At 39.3% G+C, this 22034-nt stretch overlaps 4 protein-coding genes across 4 annotated transcripts; 1 reads left to right on the top strand and 3 right to left on the bottom strand.

The window, feature by feature from the left end:
- The first annotated feature begins 506 nt into the window (after window positions 1-506).
- LOC101305481 (mediator of RNA polymerase II transcription subunit 14-like) lies at window positions 507-8559 on the top strand. Its single transcript, XM_004302006.1, has 8 exons — window positions 507-796; window positions 1400-2458; window positions 2590-2699; window positions 2978-3155; window positions 3305-4310; window positions 4396-5408; window positions 5758-6845; window positions 7325-8559. Exons 1-8 carry the CDS (start codon window positions 578-580, stop codon window positions 8121-8123), a joined length of 5472 nt encoding a protein of 1823 aa, XP_004302054.1. The 5' UTR covers window positions 507-577; the 3' UTR covers window positions 8124-8559.
- A 182-nt stretch (window positions 8560-8741) lies between these two features.
- On the bottom strand, window positions 8742-11371 carry LOC101310628 (pentatricopeptide repeat-containing protein At3g04750, mitochondrial-like). The gene has a single exon (XM_004304700.1). It carries the CDS (start codon window positions 10752-10754, stop codon window positions 8742-8744), a length of 2013 nt encoding a protein of 670 aa, XP_004304748.1. The 5' UTR covers window positions 10755-11371.
- A 1130-nt stretch (window positions 11372-12501) lies between these two features.
- On the bottom strand, window positions 12502-16811 carry LOC101305184 (transcription factor UNE12-like). The gene is made up of 7 exons (XM_004302005.1): window positions 15894-16811; window positions 15696-15815; window positions 14169-14288; window positions 13966-14031; window positions 13787-13852; window positions 13262-13339; window positions 12502-13137 (listed from the first exon to the last, which is right to left on the bottom strand). Exons 1-7 carry the CDS (start codon window positions 16227-16229, stop codon window positions 12904-12906), a joined length of 1020 nt encoding a protein of 339 aa, XP_004302053.1. The 5' UTR covers window positions 16230-16811; the 3' UTR covers window positions 12502-12903.
- Window positions 16812-19067: 2256 nt separating this feature from the next.
- Window positions 19068-21789, bottom strand: LOC101304882 (sec-independent protein translocase protein TATA, chloroplastic-like). The gene is made up of 2 exons (XM_004302004.1): window positions 21388-21789; window positions 19068-19299 (listed from the first exon to the last, which is right to left on the bottom strand). Exons 1-2 carry the CDS (start codon window positions 21703-21705, stop codon window positions 19165-19167), a joined length of 453 nt encoding a protein of 150 aa, XP_004302052.1. The 5' UTR covers window positions 21706-21789; the 3' UTR covers window positions 19068-19164.
- Between the last annotated feature and the right edge of the window lie 245 nt (window positions 21790-22034).

Genomic DNA, 22034 nt, shown 5'->3' with positions numbered 1-22034 from the left:
CTTCTTTTGTCCTCGTCTCTCGCCTTCAAACTTGATTTTTCTGGAGATGGTGTAGGGCAAGGGTTTTTGTTGTAATAACTTTATAAAAAAAAAAAAAAAACATCCACACTCCTTACTCGAGCACCCCCCTCCCAATGAAGTTCCCATCGTTTAAACTCCAAAGTTGAGATACAGAGGCTTCTTCAACCGCTGCTTGACACGTGCTCCACACAACCGTAGTACTCGGAGCACTGCGTACATTCCAGAACTCACCATCAAACAGAAGTGAACGAACAATGAAAGTACACGAGTGGTCACAGCCGAACGTAGAAAGAGCAAGAAAATTATTGTCCACGTGGCATTCTTCCTTTTTTACCGCTATATATACTCTCTCACTCCCCCAAAAATCACCATTCTTTCTTCTTTTTACCGAAGTCAGCAAATTCAAAAACCCGAGAGACCCCAGAGCCCCAGCTCCGAAATCTCAAGCTCGATTTCTCCAAACCCTAATTCGATGCTCAGCTGAACCAATTCCCAATCTCAGGGATTGAATCGAATCCCATACCCCCTCAAATTGTGAATTTCCTTAAATCAAACAATGGGGTCGGAGCTAGGGCAACAGACGGTGGACTTCACGACGGTGGTGAACCGCGCCGCGGAGGAGTCGTTCCTCTCGTTAAAGGAGCTCATGGAGAAATCGAAGGCGGAGGCGCCGGAGCTCTCCGATACGGACAAGAAAATAGGGCTGCTTAAGTACTTGGTCAAGACCCAGCAGCGCATGCTCCGCCTCAATGTTCTCGCCAAGTGGTGCCAACAGGTCTGAGGCTCTCTCTGGTTTCTGGGTTTTTGATTTGGGCTGGAAAGTTTGAGTCTTTGGTTTTGCTCTGTGGTGTTGTTGTTGTTGCCGGAAATTTGGGATTTAGGGTTTCTTTTTGGGGTTGAGGGAATGTGAGGTGTTGAGGTCTGGTTTTGTGAGGGAGTTTGGGATTCAAAGGTTTTAGCTTTTAGGGTTTTTGGTGGGTTTTGATTTGGTTGTGGGTATTGGGATGGAAGAGTGTTCATTGTTCTTGGTTTTCTTGTTGAATTATGTAACTTGGGTCTCTAGGTAGTTAAGATAAAATTGGAAGAATAACTGTGAAATTAATATCAGGTGGCACTTAAAATGGCTATACTAGTCTTCTATCCGGCGCAGAATCATTTGTGTCTTGCCATATGAACTAGTAATTGGTCGACAGTAGTAATGCCGTAGATTTTCTTATTGGTTGGTTCATCAATTTGTGTTTACGAGTGTTTACTTTTATGTGTTTCGGGTACTGTATGTGCCCCTAAGTTTGATTTTGTTCCTGTGAGCCTATTTCCTTATGCAGTGGTTTGTTCTTCCAGGTATGTTGTTTATTATCTGTGCCTTTTGTATTTGCAGGTTCCGTTGATACAATATTGTCAGCAACTTACTTCTACTTTGTCGAGTCATGATACATGTTTTACTCAAGCAGCGGATTCATTGTTTTTCATGCATGAAGGACTACAACAAGCTTGTGCTCCTGTTTATGATGTTCCATCTGCAGTGGAAATCCTCCTATCAGGATCGTATCAGCGGTTACCAAAATGTATAGAAGATGTGGGTGTTCAGAGTTCACTAAGTGAGGATGAGCAGAAGCCGGCTTTGAAAAAGCTGGACATGCTTGTGCGGAGACAATTACTAGAAGTGTCGATCCCAAAAGAAATTACTGAGGTAAAGGTCTCTGATGGAACAGCACTGCTTCGTGTTAATGGGGAATTCAAGGCTTTAATTACTCTTGGCTACCGAGGGCACCTATCAATGTGGAGGATACTGCACTTGGACCTGCTTGTTGGTGAGAGAAGTGGACTTATAAAGCTAGAAGTACCTCAGCGGTATATTCTTGGGGATGATTTAGAGCGCAGAATGGCTGCTGCAGAAAATCCTTTCAAGACATTATACTCTGTTCTACATGAAATGTGTGTTAAACTTGTTATAGACACTGTCTTAAGGCAAGTACAGGCTCTTCGCCAGGGAAGATGGAAAGATGCAATCCGATTTGAGGTCCTATCTGATGGGAGCACTGGTCATGCAGGGACTTCTAGCTCTGCACAATTAAATCAAGATGGAGAAACGGAAACATCTGGTTTACGAACTCCAGGGTTAAAAATTGTATACTGGTTAGATTTGGATAAAAACAGTGGTACTTCTGATTCATCGTTATGTCCATCTATAAAAATTGATCCAGGACCAGATCTACTGATAAAATGTGTTCATAGCACATTTGTAATAGATCCATTAACTGGAAAGGAGGCAGAATTCTCCCTTGACCAAAGTTGTATTGATGTTGAGAAATTGCTTCTAAGAGCGATATGCTGTAATAGATATACTCGTCTTCTCGAAATTCAGAAAGAGCTGGTGAAAAACGTTCAAATCCATCGAGGTTCAGGGGACGTTGCTTTTCAGTCCCGTGTGGAAGAAGCAGACAATGACCATGAAAAGGTTTTTTTTTTTTTTCTCTTTTTCTTGAAACTTGTGTCATGTTTCTCTGGTTATTCTTTCCTCCTTTGTTTTTATCTTTCATCATATTGCTCATATATTGATTTCTCCAGTTCTCTATGCAGAAAGATTTTAAGTCAGATGTCAGGGAATATGAAGGGCACGAAGTATTACGTGTGCGTGCCTATGGCTCATCATTTTTTACTCTGGGAATAAATATAAGGTATCCTTATTTGCTTGTAAGGCCTAGTAAATTACGACATGAGATTGGATTGAAACTATGATTGGATGAACCAAAAAGAAATGGTTTTGACAATTAAAAGTACTTCTGGCTAGACATACGAAGAAGTTCATCATATATTTTGTACAAAGTTTCTTTTTTTGAAAGGATATTTTGTAATTTCTTAGAAATAATGAAGTTCAGCACATAAATACTGGATTATGCTGTACAATTTTGATGTTCTTCTCCTTAATCTCTTATACAACACCTCTGACTTGCAGGAATGGCCGCTTTCGTCTTCAATCCTCCCGGAATATCCTTGCTTCTTCGGCATCCTTGTCGGAATGCGAAGATGCTTTAAATCAGGGAACTATGACTGCAGCCGAAGTTTTCATTAGCTTGAGAAGCAAAAGTATTTTGCACCTATTTGCATCTATTGGAAGGTTTTTAGGCCTTGAGGTACACATTCCCTTCTTTTTACTTTTACTTTTTAATTTTTTTTTACGAGGGTAAACATTTGGGTGCTGCACTTTGTATTGTTGAGGATTAATTGTATGTGTGGTTTCATCTGATGTTCACAAGATAAGATACAATCTGTACTTTTGCAGGTATATGAAAAGGGTTTACCTGCAGTTACATTACCAAAAAATGTTTCGGATGGCTCAAATGTGTTGTTAATGGGATTTCCGGATTGTGGGAGCTCTTATTTTTTGCTGATGCAGCTTGATAAGGATTTCAAACCCCTTTTCAAATTGCTTGAGACTGGAAAAGCTGAATCTCTCAATGACCAAAATCATGTGATACGGATCAAGAAAATTGATGTTAACCAGATGCAGATGCATGAAGATGATATGAATTTAAGCTTGCTTGACTGGGGAAAACTACAATCCATATTGCCTAGCGCTGGTAGATCTAATCTGTCATCCGAAAATGGTCTTCGAACGGATATCACCCCCGAGGGTTCTATGCCAATTGCAGGGTGTCCACCATCAAGTTTTTCTTCTGTGGTTGATGAAGTGTTTGAACTGGAAAAAGGGTTATCTGCACCTTCCTTCTCTCTTCAAAATGGCTCTTCATCATTCAATGCATCTTCTTCTCATTTTGGCTCTGCTCCAATGAATCTTCATTCCATGAAAGCTGGAAGTCCAGCTTCCAAATGGGAGGGAGGTATGCAGATGGCGCAGCCAAACAGTGCTGCAAATGTTTCTGGTATGGCAACACATTACAATGGATCCTTTTATCCATCAAATAACATGAAGGGCTCCATACAGTCCGCTTCTCTCAGTTCTCAGGCTGCTGCCCCTGGAAGGAGTGTCTCTGTCAAGAAAATATCTGTTTCAAAGTCTGATCAGGATTTGGCTTCGCTTAGGTCTCCCCTGTTAGTAGAGTATGGTTCTACTTCAATGGATGAAGATCACCTGAGATTTATGAGTGATACTTCAAAAGGTGCAACGTATGGATTTAGATCTTCTCGCCTATTATCTCCACCTGGTCCCAGTGGCCCTCGAATATCTGGGCCAGGCATGAGACCTAATGGAGGTAATTTACCTACGGGGCCTCCAACGGGAACTATCAGAGTTGCTGGATCAAACTCATGTGTAACGACTCCTGCATGTAAGTTACTTTCTTTGTGATTTGTATTTTGAGTGGGTAGATACACTTTAGCCGGAAATTTACTCTTTTTTTTTTTTTTCCCTAGCCCGTGCACCAGATTCTGAAGTGTGCGATGGCCCTAATCATGATGATTCAGATCATGATAGAAAACTTCGAAAGCGTACGCTTCCAGAAATGTTGAATCTGATCCCATCACTGCAAGGTGTGGAAGCCAATTCAGGATCTGGTAAAAGGAGGAAAGTTTCTGAAGTCGATCAGGCTCAGCACTCTACATCACTGGTGTTAATGTCAACCGATATGACTTCGAAAACTGGGCTATACAGTTATGGGGATCTTATATCTGAAGCTAATAAGGGATATGCACCTTCTAGCATTTATGTTTCAGCTCTTCTTCATGTGGTCAGGCACTGTTCACTTGGTATTAAGCATGCCAGACTAACTAGCCAGATGGGGGCTCTGGACATCCCTTATGTTGAGGAAGTGGGATTAAGAAGTACATCTTCGAACATATGGTTCCGACTTCCATTTGCCAGAGGTGATTCATGGCAACACCTGTGCTTGCGACTTGGCAGAGCTGGAAGCATATACTGGGATGTGAAAATAAATGACCAGCATTTCCGGGATTTATGGGAGCTTCAGAAAGGAAGCAATAGTACACCTTGGGGTTCTGGTGTTCGTATTGCCAATACTTCGGACATCGACTCTCATATTCGTTACGATCCAGAAGGTGTTGTTCTCAGTTATCAGTCTGTGGAGGCTGATAGTATAAAGAAGTTAGTGGCAGATATCCAAAGGCTCTCTAATGCAAGAATGTTTTCCCTGGGGATGCGGAAACTGCTTGGAGTAAGAGCAGATGAGAAACCAGAAGAAAGTGTAAACTCCGATTCTAAAGCACCAGGAGGCAAAGGTTCGTTTGAGGGAGCTGATAGATTATCTGAACAAATGAGAAGGGCATTTAGAATTGAGGCAGTAGGACTCATGAGTTTGTGGTTCAGTTTTGGATCTGGTGTCCTGGCTCGCTTTGTTGTTGAGTGGGAATCAGGTAAAGAGGGTTGTACTATGCATGTATCTCCCGACCAACTTTGGCCTCATACCAAGGTAAATTCACAAATTTTAGTTATTTGCTAATTATTTCGGCAGTTCTAGTTGGTTGTTTACGTTAACCTCATGTTAAGGGTATTTGAAATTGATCAAGTCCTACAGACATCCCTTGCATACGCTTTCTATTATAATTTCCAACTGTTAGCACGTGTGCCATGTAAAAAGTCTACATAACTTGGATCCAGTTTTTCTTAGAGCTTTAAACAGCAATTCATAATAGCTGAAATGGTATATCAAAGTTGTTTTTGATGCATTGAAACTTTTTAGATGGATTTTATGTCTGGGTTTGTGTTATTGATTCCACTCCATATTTCTGGCCATGAATGTAATTGTTTTCTTTCTTCAGTTTCTAGAAGATTTCATAAACGGAGCTGAAGTTGCATCACTGTTGGACTGCATTCGCCTCACTGCGGGTCCCTTGCATGCTCTTGCAGCTGCAACTCGACCTGCACGAGCCGGTCCTATTCAAGGGGTTAGTGGGATGACAATTCTCTCTTCCGTCCCAAAACAGGCCGGTTACATACCCCAGGGCCTTATGCAAACCAGTTCAACCACAAATGTTGGTCAGTCTCCTATCACTGTTGGGAACCCAGTTTCATCTGCTGCTAATGGTCCTCTTGCAAATCACGTCCTTCATGGGGCTGCAATGTTAGGTGCAGCTGCAGCTGCAGCTGCTGGCCGAGGTGGACCTGGCATTGTACCTAGCTCACTATTGCCCATTGATGTTTCAGTTGTGCTACGTGGTCCTTACTGGATAAGGATTATCTATCGGAAGCACTTTGCAGTTGACATGCGGTGTTTTGCAGGAGATCAGGTCTGGTTACAACCAGCAACACCACCCAAGGGGGGGCCTTCAGTTGGAGGTTCATTGCCTTGCCCACAGTTTCGGCCATTTATTATGGAGCATGTGGCCCAAGAACTGAATGGTTTAGATACTAATTTCAATGGTGGTCAGCAGACAGGATTGGCAAATTTAAACAATCAAAACCCCGGTTCAGGTCTCCAGCTGTCTGCTGTCAATGGAAATAGGGTTAACGTCCCTAGTTCTGCTGCATTGTCTAGGACAGGCAACCAAGTAGCTGCTGCATTAAACCGTGCTGGAAATGCTTCTCCAGTATCCTCTAATTTGGCTGTTGTGAGCCCAGGGATGCCTTTACGTAGATCACCAGGTGCAGGTGTCCCTGCTCATGTGAGAGGAGAACTGAATACAGCCATTATTGGTCTTGGAGATGATGGGGGGTATGGAGGTGGTTGGGTCCCCCTTGTTGCTCTTAAAAAGGTGCTAAGAGGTATTCTTAAGTACCTTGGAGTGCTGTGGCTATTTGCCCAGCTGCCTGATCTTTTGAAAGAGATTCTAGGGTCCATTTTGAAGGACAATGAAGGTGCTCTTTTAAATTTGGACCAGGAGCAGCCTGCTTTGCGATTCTTTGTTGGGTAAGTGCTTTTTCGTCCTTAATCATATTCGTCTCAGTATTTTATTTTTTATTTTTTATTTTTCTTACTCTTAATCTTAGTGATAGGCTGATAGAATAGGTACCAACCATGCTCTGCATATCATCTAATCTCTTCTTGTTGTGTGATGACATATGCTCATTGTATTTTGTAACAATAACAAAAATTAATTTAAGATGCCAAAAGAATAAGAAAAGGAAGTGTTTTTCTAAGAAAACATCAGGAAACAGATTGGGCAATAGAAACTGCAATAATTATGTACATGGCCAGCAAGATGGAAATACAATAAATTTGATAAGTATCATAAGGATGTTTCATGCATACCTTGACTGATATGTGGTTCTTGCCGTTCTGTTTTGAGTTGCTTTAGATGTTATTTCATAATCGACTACACCAGTTCTAATTCCACAACATGTAGAGGCTTGCAAGTTCTTTTATCTCATTGCCTGGTGTTTCTGCAGAGGCTATGTTTTTGCTGTAAGTGTTCATAGAGTTCAACTTCTTCTTCAAGTCCTGAGTGTGAAAAGATTCCATCATCAGCAGCAGCAACAGCAGCAAAATCCAAACACTGCTCAAGAGGAATTGACTTCAACTGAAATAGGAGAAATTTGTGACTACTTTAGTCGACGTGTTGCATCAGAGCCTTATGATGCTTCTCGCGTTGCATCATTCATCACTCTTTTGACCCTACCCATATCAGTTCTAAGAGAATTCTTGAAGCTAATAGCATGGAAGAAAGGACAAGCCCAGCCAGTACAGGGTGGTGATTTAGCTGCTGCTCAGAAACCGCGTATTGAGTTATGTCTTGAATATCATGCTGGATCGAATATAGATGATAAGCTGGATAATTCTTCTGTTGCCAAAAGTAATATCCATTATGATCGGCCTCACAACTGGGTTGATTTTGCACTGACTCTTGTTCTGGATTCTGCTCACATACCCCACATAAATGCCGCAGGCGGTGCAGCATGGCTGCCTTACTGTGTATCAGTGAAGTTGAGGTATTTGTTTGGTGAAAATCCTAATGTAACCTTTCTTGGCATGGAAGGAAGCCATGGAGGTCGAGCTTGCTGGTTGCGCGTTGATGACTGGGAGAAATGTAAACAAAAGGTTGCTCGGACTGTGGAGAGTTGTGCAGGAGGAGACAATAGTCTAGGAAGGTTGAGACTTGTTGCTGACTACGTGCAGAGAACGCTACATATGTGGCTTCAAGGTTTGAGGGATGGCAGTGGGGTTAGTGCAACCTCTGGGGGCACTTGACTGGTTGGTTTGCTGAGGAATTGATGATAGCTTTTGAATAGATTTTTTTGGTTCTCTTAGATTGTTGAAGGTGAAACTTGTAGTGATAGTGGCTGTAGGATACATATATGCAGAATGCTTGAATGGTGCTTGGAGACTTTACTGGGATATGGCGGTCATGTAGAATGATGCAGTTTCAAAGTTAGCGGATCGGGATATCCTGAAACATGGGTTGTACGATATTCTGAAACATGGGTTTGTACAATATTTTGGATCTTTTCCGATAATTAGGTACGTTGGAGTAGATTTTTCTTTGTTGTAAATACACTTGAAAATTTTGAGTTGATGTTGTAGGTCAGTTGTTAATGGATACCCTACAAACTGTAGACAAGCCATTGTCTTGTTCCTTGAACTTGTAGCAACTTGAATCATCAGTTCAACGTTCTCCTTCTCTTGCATAATGGGTTTCCTAAAACGAACCTTTAGTTGGGGAGGACTGATCGTCGTTTGAACTCTCCTAACTGCGGGCTTGTTGACGCTATACGTAACTAGCACAGAATGCTTGTGCTTCTACATGACGCTCAAAATAAGGTTCAAAACATAAAATAAAATCATCACGAGTTCAATAACATTGATTGCTCACCTTGTAAACAAAGCAAAATTGGCTAGATCAGTTTCGTCTAGCTTCATTTCACTCTTCAGACACAGCAAAATATGAAAGATGTCTTCCCACCTTGGATGCCGCTTATCCGCAGCAACAAAGTCATGGATGACTCCATCAACAACTACGCTACTGCAACCTGCGGTCTTCTTCACTCCTTTGGTTTCCATGATTTCTCTAATTTTATCCGAGGAGCTCCACCTCCCGCAGGCAGCGTATATATTAGACAACAGTATGTATCCACCCTCTTTCTCTGGCTCTAACTTGAGTAGCTCTGTTGAAGCTATTTCAGCCAGTTCCATGTTTCCATGTACTCTACAAGCACTCAGCATTGCGCCCCAGATGCTTCGACTTGGTTGTATTGGCATATTTTCAATCACGTCTTTTGCCTCTACCAACCTCCCTGATCGACAAAAAAGATCCACTAAACAGCCATAGTGCTCAATTCCGGGATCAATATCAAACTTCTTCTTCATACTGTTAAATATGCTGAGCCCTTCTTCCACAAGTCCACTATGACTACAACCTGTCAGAACGGCTACAATAGTCACCCCGTTTGGCAATAGAAATCTCTGCATCTCAGAAAACAGATCAAGACCTTTCCTTCCATGACCATGAAATGCAAATCCAGTGATCAGTGTTGTCCACACGGTCACATCTTTTTCTGTCAATTCCCTGAAAACCAAGAATGCTCTTTCTAAGCTTCCAGCCTTGCAGTACATGTCTATTAAAGCAGAACCCAAAAATGCATCTATTTTCATCTGCATTCTCAAAATCAAGCCATGCATCCATTTTCCTTTGTCGAGTGCTCCAATTTCTGCTGCAGCAGAGACCAAATTAACCAAAGTGATATTATCAGGCCTCACATTCTCTGTTACCATATTGTGGAATACCTTAATTACCATATCATATTCACCCCTCTTGGCATAGCCAGAAATCAATGAATTCCAAGAAACAAGATCTCTTCTAGGCATTTGCTTGAAGAAATTGTGGGCAAGTTCTAAATTGCCAACCTTAGCATACCCTGCAGTCATGGTGTTCCATGAAACAATATCTTTCTCCTCTAAAGCATTAAAAATATTTTGGGCAGTCTCCAGTTTATTGAACTTCACATACATGTCTAAAAGAGCGTTCACCAAGATCAAATTTGAAGTAATGGTTTCTCTCCTCTCAATCCATGCATGTACAGACATTCCCAGCCGGGCATCTCCTATTCCTCCACATGACATAAGCAGTCCTAAAATGGTAAAGTCATCTGGTTTAAGACCCAAATCCATCATTTTATAGAAGAGTTGTAGAGCTTCTGAAAAATATTCCTTCCTAGCATAACCAACGATCATGATATTAAATGAGACCCTATCTGGTGTTGGCAGATGATGGAAAACCAGGTGAGATAGCTCCATTTGTCCTTTCTCCATATACATCTTGATGAGGCTGTTTTGCAGGTATCCCTGTGACAACAAACCGGTAACAATGGCATGACAGTGAATCTGCTTTACATCTGATAGATTCTTGGATGCTCGGAGTAAGTAAAGAAGAGTGTTTTTATCCGGGTATATATCATCATAGAGCATGGACTTGTATAGGCCAAATGACTGACTTTTAGAGAAAGATAAGGCAGAGATCATGCAATTGTATATGTAAAGATTGGGACAAGGAGTATAGTGATTGAAAAGGAGAACTGCAATGTCTAAATTATCAGGGTACGAGATGGCAGAGAATGTGAGGAGCCTGCTCATGGGAAATGTTTGGCCTATGAGACAGGTCCTCATCATCTGGCCCAAAATCTGTTTGAAATGGTACCTTGTACGACATTTCTCCAGCAATGCAAGAGTTAGGTGATTGAGTTCGAGGGCAACAGTCGGATCCCAGAAGCTCCTGCTGCTAGTCGAAGCTGAACTTAAAAGGCGGATACCTCGCCCATACTGATACATGCTCAAATACTCAAACACTGTCTTTGAACAACCATTACACTGAGAAGCAGATAACATACTTCTCTATTATTGGACCATCTCCATTCTCAAGGCTCTAATCTGAACATATCTAATATCAACAAAAAGGCAGACTTGAATTTCATCTGCCAACAACAATCATCTGCATTCTGATAGCTCTAATCTGTACATATATATAATCCCAACTGAAACTGATGCGTTAAGCAATAAAAACCAATCATATATTCCAAAAAGCACAACTAAACTCATGTACTCACAAACCCCAAAAGACAAAATCACATCTTGGAGCCAAATTCTTCTTCTTTCACCCAAGTAAATTGTTTTCTTCAGTTTTGAAGCTGTAAACCTCACCAAGCAGTATCAGATTTCCAAACAGACAATTGCTTATTTCTCAACAGAAATTCCATTTCAAGTCCAGAATTGTCATTCCTACACTGATGAACATACTATAAACCAAGTTTTCATAAATACAATAAACCCAGAAAGTCCAAGTATTTCAGTTCTAACAGAATTCATTGCTCAAACTCCAAAAGACTAGAGAAAAGAACTTTGTCACTTACAAAGCACACTTACCCATCATAAAGGTGAAAACATCTGAAGCAAGAACCCTCAATTCAATCCAAGAGATGGAACAGAGATCCAATTATCGTTATTGTGCTGTTCTGTGTAAACCCAGAACCCGTTAAACTCAAGGTTATAAACTTATAGCCCAATAATTGGCCCATCTAATCTCAGGACATTTTTAATTTCTCTTTATTTCTTGGAATGTTTAAATGACAACATCTGGAAATACCAATTTCAAAGACATGAATTAAGCTTTACAGATTACGGTACTTGTGGATTATTTAAGTTCTATAGTGAGTAAAATAATAAAGACATGAATTTTTTAGGTTAGAAAGGTTCAAAATATGTTAAGAGATGTTTATAAGGACACACGAATGAAAAAAACCAGAGGTCTAAATAAAGTGAAATTTGTCAAAAACTCGTGTGTTATAGTAAGAGGTTTTTTTGTTCAATTGGGTGAAATTTGAGAGGAGGGGTAATACACACTTTTTTTTTCTTCAAAAATTGTGGATCCTAAAGTCTGTAAGAGAAGAATTGAAGACATCATAAGTTTGGAAATTCACTATGAAAATAACAATTTCAATAACTATACAAAACAAGGTACTCGTGAGTCATATAAACTCGATCGCAAGTAAAATAATAAATGACACTAAGTTTTAAGATTAGAAAGGTTCAAAAGATGTTATGAGGTGTTTATAAGGACACATGAGTGGAAAAAACCAGAGGTCCAAAAACGTGAAATTTGCCGAACACTTGTGTGTTATAGTAAGGGTTTTAGCTCAAATTGAGTGAAATTTTCGAATAAGATGTTACACTGTTGAAAGGTATTACCGGAAAAAGAACAATAAAAACAAAATTCAATTGTAATCTTAGAGACAATTTTGCAAGGGAACTTAAGCTTTGGTGTCCAAACAATTGTGTATGTAGAAATTCATTGTGGAATCTTGCCCAACAAATGAAGAGGTGACCTTTGTTCAATTGTTGTTCTTCATCCTCTCTCTTATTCATTTCATTGTCTTATGTGGAAAGTGAATTAGATTGAGGGAGTGGTACCATCTTCTAATAGAATGTGTCATTTTCTACTCTCACCCAGTAGCTATGTATTTTCAATAAGAATTCAGCAACATTTGGAAAAGGACTCCCTTCACTTTTCAAGAAGAAAAAAAATTAAAAGCCATCGATACAAATACTTATATTTTCTTAATACCAGAAGCTTCCAATAGTACTTTAGAACAACCAACCATTATCAACTTGCATTAAAATTTTCCCAGAAGACATCATACACAACCATTCATCCCTTTTACCTGGCCCCCTATCCCATTATCCATATAAGAAAATTAAAGAGTTCTCACCACCAACATTTTGGTCACACTCAACTAACCCCACCTTTGATATTACAAGAGGAGCTCATCAACTTGGCTTTTGATAATTCTTCCCTAGCTAGACTTAAACATGACAATCAGCCCCTTGTTTTACACAACTGGAAAAAAATACAGTGAACAGTTGCCATGACTTGATTGTCACTTCAGTTCTAATGAGTTATAAACTTGACTAGAGTATGAATATACCCATTGTCATGAGTAAGAATGGTACTAACTAAAACAGGACATAATTTGGGGGGAGCCTAGGAAGAGTTGTGTGATTCCGGCTTAACCATTGTCGTCGTGTCCGGCTGATGTGTCCTGAAAATCGCAGGGGCGAGTGATATGGGCATGATGCAAAGTGCCTTGGATTGAAGGTATTGCATGGCAGCTCCAACATCTTCTTCCATCAGCTTAGCTACCTGTTGCTCTGTGCCATCATTTGACCACTTCTCCCATGCTTGTTGATTATTGGTCCCTCCTTCAATCCCCTCTCCCTTCATGAAACCAAGAAGTTAATATCCTTTAAATTTGAGTAATCAAAAAGAATTTATTGGAAAAAAAAAAAAATCGAGATCAAGTTAAAATAGGTTTAGGGCTGCATTGTTCAGGTTTCATTACCTCAACTGCTGATAAGGGTACATCAGCTACAAGCTGAGCCACTGCACCTGCTCCTCCAAGTCTACTCATGCTCAAAACCTGTTTCAGTATAAACTCCAAAAATAAAGAAAAGTTGTACAAGTTTGATCCTTTCCTATTGATTATGACTTCATTGAATTCTGAAGGTTCCAACCAGACAAATTCATTTCATCATTGACAAAATAACTATTTCATGCGAAAAAAAGTTTCAATGCCTTTAATGATGTCTGGCATGTGCAACAAGAATGGATGGGACCTACGTTATGATAAAGACATTTTCAAGACTTTGGAAATTGGAAGCTATTAGTATTACCACACAACATTTGGTACACGATTTTGAAACAATGATGAAATGAAGATATGCTTTTTACCATTGTGCAGGAAAAGCTACATGAAAAGAACCATTTAATAGAGTATTTTTGCAATCTTAAGAAGTTTTTCAAAAACTTTAAACTTTCCATTATTAGTTCAATTATTGAATCAATACAAAATTTTGAACAACCATACCTTTACTTGGAGCCTTAGAAATTTCACATAATCAACGATTTCGTCAAGCATAGCTGCCCTATCTGTCTGCATAAGATTATAATATGTCAATACATGTAGATCAAATCTGAAAGGCAAGGGAAATTCCCAATAAGCACTCAATGCAGCAGCTATTAAAAGCTGCTATTTCGGGTACCAACCTTGTTACAACTAGGTACCAATTCCTGCAAAGCCTTCATTCTTTCTGCAATTCTTTCCCGACGTAACTGAACAAAGAACATCATTAAGTTCAGATATTAGATGCCAAGATTATGTCTTTGTTGTAACAGAAGGACCAGTATTAGATAGTACTACTGAATTAATATAGCAGCTGAATTTTCTATGAGACAGAAATCTATTTTACCCGCTCGGCAATACTGTGGGGATCTGTTGCTTGGCCTCGTCTTGCTCGGACCCTTGGGCGGATAGCAGGAGGTTGATGAACAGCAGCAGTTGGCGCTGGTGCAGGTTGGCTATGAAACTGCTGAAGTGTCAAAAATTAACAAACCTATCAGCACTCAATCTCTAACTTATTTACAATGACTAAGTTAGATGAAATTAGTAGCTATGTAACCAGAACAAGATAAATGAAAGCACAATGACTACTTGCCAGCTGATATTCAGCTCAAAAGCAATGGGTTCTAAAGCACACTTTTATTGTTACTCAGTCATTTTCAACACAAGCTTGATCAAATTGGATTTCCATCAAACAATACATGGTGGAAGGAAGGAGTGAAGGACCATCTTACAAGTATTGAAGAGAAGAACACGTCTCTTCAATAACAAGTCATTTCATATATACCATTTTTGCCAACTTTCCTGGTTCAACACTCCATCAAAGCTTTTTTACAAGTAAGAGATAAACCACACAGCATTTTCAAGTTACTTTTCGACTTTTAGTTGCGTAAAATCTTGGCATCATGGACAAGTCAAGATATCCTTGATTACGAAGGAGAAAATATAACTTCTATCTTTGAGACAATGAACAATACATACAAAAATCACTAAAACCTCTCAGGCAGCTCTTAGGTCATGAACTGAAACATCAAATAATAAAAAAGAAAAATCCATATGCCCTTAAATATTGTCAAAATCATTGCAAAATCTTTATTAAAGAAAATAAAAATAACAAATAAAAGATCCCCTAAATTCTGCAGCAAAATCTTCAGGATATCCCTATCAAACAGAAGTCAAAACTATTGACAGAGTCAACTACAACTAGTCAACCCCATGTGAAGAGCAGGACATGAGCGCACGTCCCCTCACGCTCCTCTGGCAAATCCCAAAAGCGCGTGATCATATTATTAGGCTTCTATGACAAAGATTGCCACTATAAACAACATGAAAGGACTAAATTGTCCCCTGGACGGCACAAACTCTTCACACCTTTGTACCGGACAAGCATTTACCCCACGTTCGCTCCAGCGCGTGTAAAAACACACTACTTCTTGCAAAAACCAAGCCCTTGTTTGTTGAAAACTATCAACAATACCCTTAACCATCTTATAGAACACCTAAGGAGATATCCCGAGTATTGAAATTCCGTAGATATGAGAAGTGTTCCAAGCAGTTCTGAAGATGTGAACAATGTTCTATTAGTTCAACAGAGCACCCGCATGAATCGATCATCTACGTCTTCGAAGTTTCAACACTACGGAGCACTGTTAAATTGAACTAACAATCACATCGGACCAGCATGTATTCATTCATTCTCACATCTACGGAATATCAGTGTCCATAACCACAGAATTTCAGTACACTACGGAGCACTGTGGAACCGAATATTTGGCTTTTTAGGGGACAAAACATGACCTTGGAATACAAAAGCATGAAAGGCAATACAAAAAGAAGGGCAATCTCGTCATTTATGAGAATGTTGGGTTGGACTGACCTGGTGAGGCTGAGGAGGCGGCGGTGGCGTTGGGCGGACGGAGGAGTGGTTTTGCAAATGTCCAAATGCCGCCGGAAACAAACTAGTCGTCATATGAACCGAGTTATCTCTCTCCTGCCACTAAAAACCAACCTCAAAAAAAGAGAGACCAAACTAGCATAACCCTCAAACTGAACCAAAGCCAAAGCAAAGACTTACACTGGAACTGTTACCATTGTTGTTGTTGTTGCTGTTGTTAGTGTTGGAGTTGCGTTCCACTTCATCTCGGAACCTGTCATGTCCAAGAAAGCCCTGCTCCAAATTCAGACCCAAAGGCATCCCCATACCCATCCCAACCGACCCGCCTCCTCCTCTGTACCCGGAAGAAGACCCGGTTCCGGACCCGAGCTGGAGCACCATCGGCATGGACCCCACGTCACCATATCCACGACCCGAGTCAGCAGCAGAGGCGGAGCCACCGCTGTAGGGTTGAGGAACAGCCATGATCTGCTCGAAGAAGTCGTCTCCGAGCCCCTCAGGCGGATTGCCCGCCATAATTAAAGAGTAAAGAAAGAGATGATGAGACTTCTTTTTTTTGGGTGAAAAGATGAGGACTTTTAAGAATCAGAGAGACACCAAAGGTTGGTTCTTTGGTTCTTGAGTCTTTTTTTTTTTTGTTGAGAGAATCAAGAACAAGGTGGTGTCTTGTTGGGTCTATTTTATGGGAGGCATTTGGGTTTGGGGAGTGGTGAGGAAAATGGGTTGTGGTGGTGGTGGTGCTGGACCCGATGACCCGGAAATGGTTTTCTTGGGGGTTGTGTGGTTTGGAGCTTTGTGGGTTTTGAGAGAGAAGAAGAAAGGTGGAGGCTTTTGGTGGTGTGATGGAGAGAACGTTTGTCTTTTATGGCTTCTGAGTTGTTCTGCTTTTGGGGTTGGTCTGAAATATGGAGCTGAAATGAAACACTAGTAATGTTGCTGCTGCTGTGCTGGGTTTGGGTTTGTGTCTGTGTCTGTGTCTGTGTGCGTGTGATTTGTGGATTTAAAGAGAGAAGGACGAGTGAGGAGGGAGAGACACTTGAAGACAGAGAAAGAAAGAGAGCAATCAGACAATTTTGGTTTTCTTCTCTTTTTTGGTGTGTGGAATCGTGGGGCTGGGACTAGGACTAGTGCCTGCTACTACGCGCGGACATGAGGCCGTGACTGGCGTTTTTGTTTTTTCAAAGTTTTAGGAGAAAGAAGAAAAAATGAGCTTTGGGAGTATGATGGGGGTGTTCTATATCGCTCTTGAGTACTCTTGTCAGGAAATTTTTTTTTGATTTGACACCTTTGATTTTGAAAGTGATATTTTCAACGAGTTCATCTTTTACATGTTTACATTCATCGAATATAACAATAAGTAACTCTCAGTATTACACTCGTAAAATCTTTTTGACGTATGACTAAAGTATTAAATAAGTTTATTATAATGAATATGAACTACATAAAATAGAATTTATGTTGATACCTGTAAGAGGTTTGAGAAGAGGAATGCCATTAACAATTTATCGTTGTTATTCTTCTCGTCTAAATTTCTAACTTGATTCATTTTTGCAATCTAATTATTATGAACTACTTTAGACATGAAATCTAACTATTAATAACAAGTAACTCTCGTATTGCAGTCGTAAAGCTTTCTTTGCATATTGTATGATGTCCTAGAATGAGTTTTTATTATGATGAACATGAACAATAGAAATATAATTCATGTTGATACACTTGAGAAATTCGGGAAGATGGATGTCATCCATAATCTTTCTCATATTTTTCGTTTTTCATGTTGTTATTCTTCTCATTAGATTTCTAATTAGATTCATTCTTGCAATCTAACCTTCAAAGAATGGCTTTAGACGATAAATCTTTGCAACTGGTTATGCTATCTTATGGTAATGCACAAGGTTAATTGGAAAATTTGTGAAGTTCATATCCATATTAAACTCACGCCTCACGGGTATCGATTTGGCATGAGATTCAATGACTCATCGACAAAGACAATTTATCATTGCTTTCCTCTTTTGGTTCTTGCTTCTCTCTGATTACCTCCCCACAATGGGAATGACTTCATCAGGGTGCGTACGAAAACCACCCTCTATGATTTCCAAAAGACACTATCACAGCTCAGTCAGAATGCAACCAGTCCAAACCAGCCACAACAAATGTATCATCCAACTTTAAAGACCAGACAAAGAGTGAACCATCCAAATTTACAACCTGAAAATCAGGTTTTGGTTCACTGCACGTAATTTACACCTCCATTATTGAGTTTGAGTCGTCCTTCTCAACTTAGTCATCTTCTTCAAGCCTATCTGTAATTGATCAGGATTGAAACTCACTCCTCCTACGTCTTATAAGGAGAATGGGTTATCTTGTTTCTCTGAATCGACAATTTTCGATTATTTAATTTTAATCTAATCTATACCCTCTAATCTTGGTATTCTGATAGAAGAAAGTTAACAGTAAAACTGGTCATAAAGTAGGGCTTGATATCAGCATGGCAACCATTCTCATTGCTTAATAGAAATTTAGAATTCAATACACAAAGGTTGCCATCTTTCCTAGTTTTTAATTCTTTAACCTTTTCTAGGTCGGTGCCCTCTTTCTAGTGGAATTACTTTCTTATTAGTTATAAACTTATAATACACAGACATCATACATCAGTATATGAACCCTAGTTTGAAAATTGAAATAATCCTAGCTTCAAGAGTATCCTACAATGACAATCCATACATATCATTAGTGCATCATAACCCTGATATAATTATATGGCTTTAGTTGATTTAAATATTGTTGTATGATTGAAACCTTTCAAGCAATGAGAGCACAAAGCAGAAAATAAACAAATTGTTTAAAGTTAGTGAAACTAATAAGTCACACATTTTGCTACCAAAAGAAACTAGGATGAGAAAGATTACCTAATTATTGTATACTAAATAGAACAAATGAAAACATGCTAGAAGAGCTTCATGTGTTGGGATAGCACAATGCCAAGGAAAACAAAAGCTGGACCATCAATCCATGACCGTGCATTTCTACCTATCTAAAATACAGTTCAGAGCTACAAAAGCCAAGACATTACCTACTCTTGGGAAAGTTACACCCACTTTTCTTTTTCATTTCAAAAGCAAAAAGTTTTTTGTTTCTCATCTTTATTTTGTTCTTTCCCCCCATATAATGAGCTTAGCAGTACCACTGTGCATAGTAGAATAGGGAACACAGAAGGGTACTTTTGAAGAAAGCAATTTGATCAAGAGATGGGCCAAAAGGAGGGGAGTTTTGGTTAGATCAACTTAGCAGTTTTCTTTTAACTCTCTGAAATGATCAGTAGGAGGATGGCAATGACACAACACAAGTACATTTCCTGCATAACTCATCTACATTGAAAAAAGAATCTTGTTCTAAACTTGTATCATAACAACAAAATTAATAATGTGTCAAATAAGTAATTACTACAACCTCATACTTTTTCCTGTGAGCTTGGGACCTTGACTTCTGGTTTTTGTTCTTCACTCACTGTTGTAGGTTCATCAGTGAGAACCTCTGTATTAGGCTCAGGTTCTTTTTTAAGTTCTGTCTCAAACTCCTTTGCAGCCTGCAAAGTACACCAACGAATTAGATAACTGAGTTTAGCAGAAAGATAGAAATGGTATATCAATGTGTTTTCTGTTGTTGTTATTCCATTATTTACATATTAACACACATTGATAAACTGCAGCAACACTCAAATCAGTCTTTGATCAGGCGTCAGCACACCATAAACTTATAAGGAACCGCATAAATTATACATTCTTATTTGTTCGTTTCTGGTTTATCTAGGGTTGTCTGGTTTATATTTGTTCGTTTCTTCAGTAGCCTTCTATGAGTGCTTGGTATAAAATATAATACAGGCTAAATCATTTTGAAGTGGGACTTATATTTCCTTGCCAATTGATAACCCCACTATGATGTACAAACTTTTATTGGAATCTAAAATGATTTGACTGACAATTAATGAGCCCCCTGGTTTCCTAACACGAGCTTGAGCTGGAGCTCTCAAAAACTACTAGCTTGAGATCCTTCTATAAAGAAGCAATTTTGTACATAAATGCTTTAATACAGACCACTTGCTGATAAAAAAAGTAAAAATTTGAAGGGACAAAAAAAGTGAACTATAATCAGGGGTTATGTTTATAGTATTCTTTCAGTATGAATGTGTAACTTGTGATTGTCACTGAATCACTCACTCCTAACTAGATGCAACAAAATTAACAACTTTGTTATCAAACTTATCTATATGCATCAATCTGCTCATTATCATCTGAGATTTTCTCAGATTAAGCTTCTGCAAAACCCATCTAAAATTAAGAGCGTGTACACACTACATGCACCATAGTGCACAGACAGCAGCAGTATCTCACCTAAGCCAAGCAAACTAGGGAAACATTTGTCGTGCACAGAAAAAGGAACCAAGTATTCTTTTAAGAAGAAAACATTTACAGCTTGGTACAAATAAGGAATGATGAATATGATAGAAAAGAGGGCCTTTTTTTGGGATTGAAATTGGAGAGGATGGAAAGGGTGTGTGTTTTTCCTCATAATATATAGTGAGCAGAAAGGAAACAAAGGATTTGCTTCTTTGGTACTGCAGATAAGAAGATAACGTAGTAGAATTTTCTTGTGAATAACCTTTCAATTGCTTTCGGATCTTAAATCATCCCTACAAACAGATAGTCAAGGTGTTTGAGAGGTTGTGAGGGAGTGTGAATACTACAGACCCTTCATTTTTGCCTTTTTATCACAGTAGAAGAACTTTTACTTACTGCATCTCTTCATCCTAATTCTTTTTTACCCCTTTTATGTGTACTGAATCAGACTAGTAACACTGATCAATATCATCAATGTCACTGTCATTTTTACTTCCAACTCTAAACCTAAATCCAATACCAGAACACTACCGTAACCCACCTAAGGTGAAACTAACATTTGACATTCAAAATGCTGTAAAATCTACAGATTGGGAGATCATCCGTTTCTTTTGTAAGAGAGAGGTACTTTATTGAGTGTAATCTACGCAAAGAGAACATAAAACCAAATGCTACAAAGAATGAAATCATCTGCAATTATATTCACATGTACATTGCACACTACACATCAACAGTTGTGCATATCGCAACACTATGGCTGACAGGGAATGACGGGGATGCATGTATAATCACAAACAAAGTTTTACAACTAACTCCACAAAGACATGTACAAGGCAGAAACAACAAATTGCTAAAGGCATAAAGCTTTCAGTTCCAGAACAACCTACAATCTTAGAGACTCCAATAATTGCCCCGTCAACATAATATACAGTTGAATTGAGAAGTTTGGATTATTCGAACTTTAATTTTTCACCATTTCATACCAAAAGTATAAAGAATTTGCTAAACTTGACACAAATACAGCTATCTAAACTTGATTTACTTCCCATTGAACAATGAACAGAAGTCCTAAGCTAGAACTGGCCTTCTTCCTATCAGTAAATTCAATTAAGTCCCCCATTTCTTGTGCAACCAAAGTAGCTCAATCAACCTATGTACACAATTGCATAATATAAAACCTCTATCAATAGAACATGCATACAACACTAGAGCCCAAAAGGCAATAACTTCCATTCATTTTCTAAACAGCAAAACAAGATCCAGATAATGAAATCTACCTGTTGGAAGCTCTTGATAGTCTTCCCTAAACTCTTCCCAACTTCAGGCAACTTCTTGGGCCCAAAAACCAGAGCAGCCACACCAGCAATAACAGCAAGCTCAGGGACCCCAAGACCAAACAAAGCATTACAAGTGAGACCCTTCCTGGCTCTCTCAGTTCTGCTCCTGCCCAGAACCAAACCACTGATGTTGACCTTGTTTCTGGTCATGAACAAATTGGTGGTGCCATTGTTGGTCAAGAACATGGACTGGGATGAAGCGAAAGGAACTGAAGGTGGAGATCTTGGAGTGGATAGAGTTAGAGATGAGATCTCCATTTCTTCTCAGATTTTCTCTCTAACTTTTGTGGGTTTTGGAGATTTTGGAACTTTTGGTTGAATTTGTGTGTTTTTAAACTGAGGAGGATTAGATAACATGAAGCAGGGGAAAGGTGGCTTCAAGCATTAGACTATTCTCTCTTGTTTTATCTTGGTGGGACCTTTAGAAACTATATTTGACCAATGATTTTCACATGGGCAACTCTTACTTTCATCTCTTTGACATTAAAGTCTCCAATTTTATTGGGCTAAAACAGTAAAGATCCAGCCTTTATTCACTGTTTCAGTTTCTGGGTTCTCCAATTTCATTCAGTAAAAACAGAAAAGAT

This window comes from Fragaria vesca, linkage group LG6 (genome assembly GCF_000184155.1).
Source record: "Fragaria vesca subsp. vesca linkage group LG6, FraVesHawaii_1.0, whole genome shotgun sequence".
Taxonomy (NCBI): Eukaryota; Viridiplantae; Streptophyta; class Magnoliopsida; order Rosales; family Rosaceae; genus Fragaria; species Fragaria vesca.
Note: the sequence above shows the minus strand (reverse complement) of the source record. Positions and strands in the feature narration are given on the sequence as shown.

What these genes read in the sequence shown, in the direction of transcription:
- LOC101304882 (XM_004302004.1), bottom strand. Translation starts at nt 21,705, where the DNA reads ATGGAGATCTCATCTCTAACTCTATCCACTCCAAGATCTCCACCTTCA. An exon ending in CTATCAAGAGCTTCCAACAG is followed by an intron (nt 19,300 to 21,387) that starts GTAGATTTCATT and finishes TGTACTTTGCAG; the next exon opens with GCTGCAAAGGAGTTTGAGAC.
- LOC101305481 (XM_004302006.1), top strand. Translation starts at nt 578, where the DNA reads ATGGGGTCGGAGCTAGGGCAACAGACGGTGGACTTCACGACGGTGGTG. An exon ending in GAAGGTTTTTAGGCCTTGAG is followed by an intron (nt 3,156 to 3,304) that starts GTACACATTCCC and finishes GTACTTTTGCAG; the next exon opens with GTATATGAAAAGGGTTTACC. An exon ending in ATGTGTAACGACTCCTGCAT is followed by an intron (nt 4,311 to 4,395) that starts GTAAGTTACTTT and finishes TTTTTTCCCTAG; the next exon opens with CCCGTGCACCAGATTCTGAA.
- LOC101305184 (XM_004302005.1), bottom strand. Translation starts at nt 16,229, where the DNA reads ATGGCGGGCAATCCGCCTGAGGGGCTCGGAGACGACTTCTTCGAGCAG. An exon ending in ACAATGGTAACAGTTCCAGT is followed by an intron (nt 15,816 to 15,893) that starts GTAAGTCTTTGC and finishes GTTGGTTTTTAG; the next exon opens with TGGCAGGAGAGAGATAACTC. An exon ending in TGGTACCTAGTTGTAACAAG is followed by an intron (nt 13,853 to 13,965) that starts GTTGGTACCCGA and finishes AATCTTATGCAG; the next exon opens with ACAGATAGGGCAGCTATGCT.
- LOC101310628 (XM_004304700.1), bottom strand. Translation starts at nt 10,754, where the DNA reads ATGTTATCTGCTTCTCAGTGTAATGGTTGTTCAAAGACAGTGTTTGAG.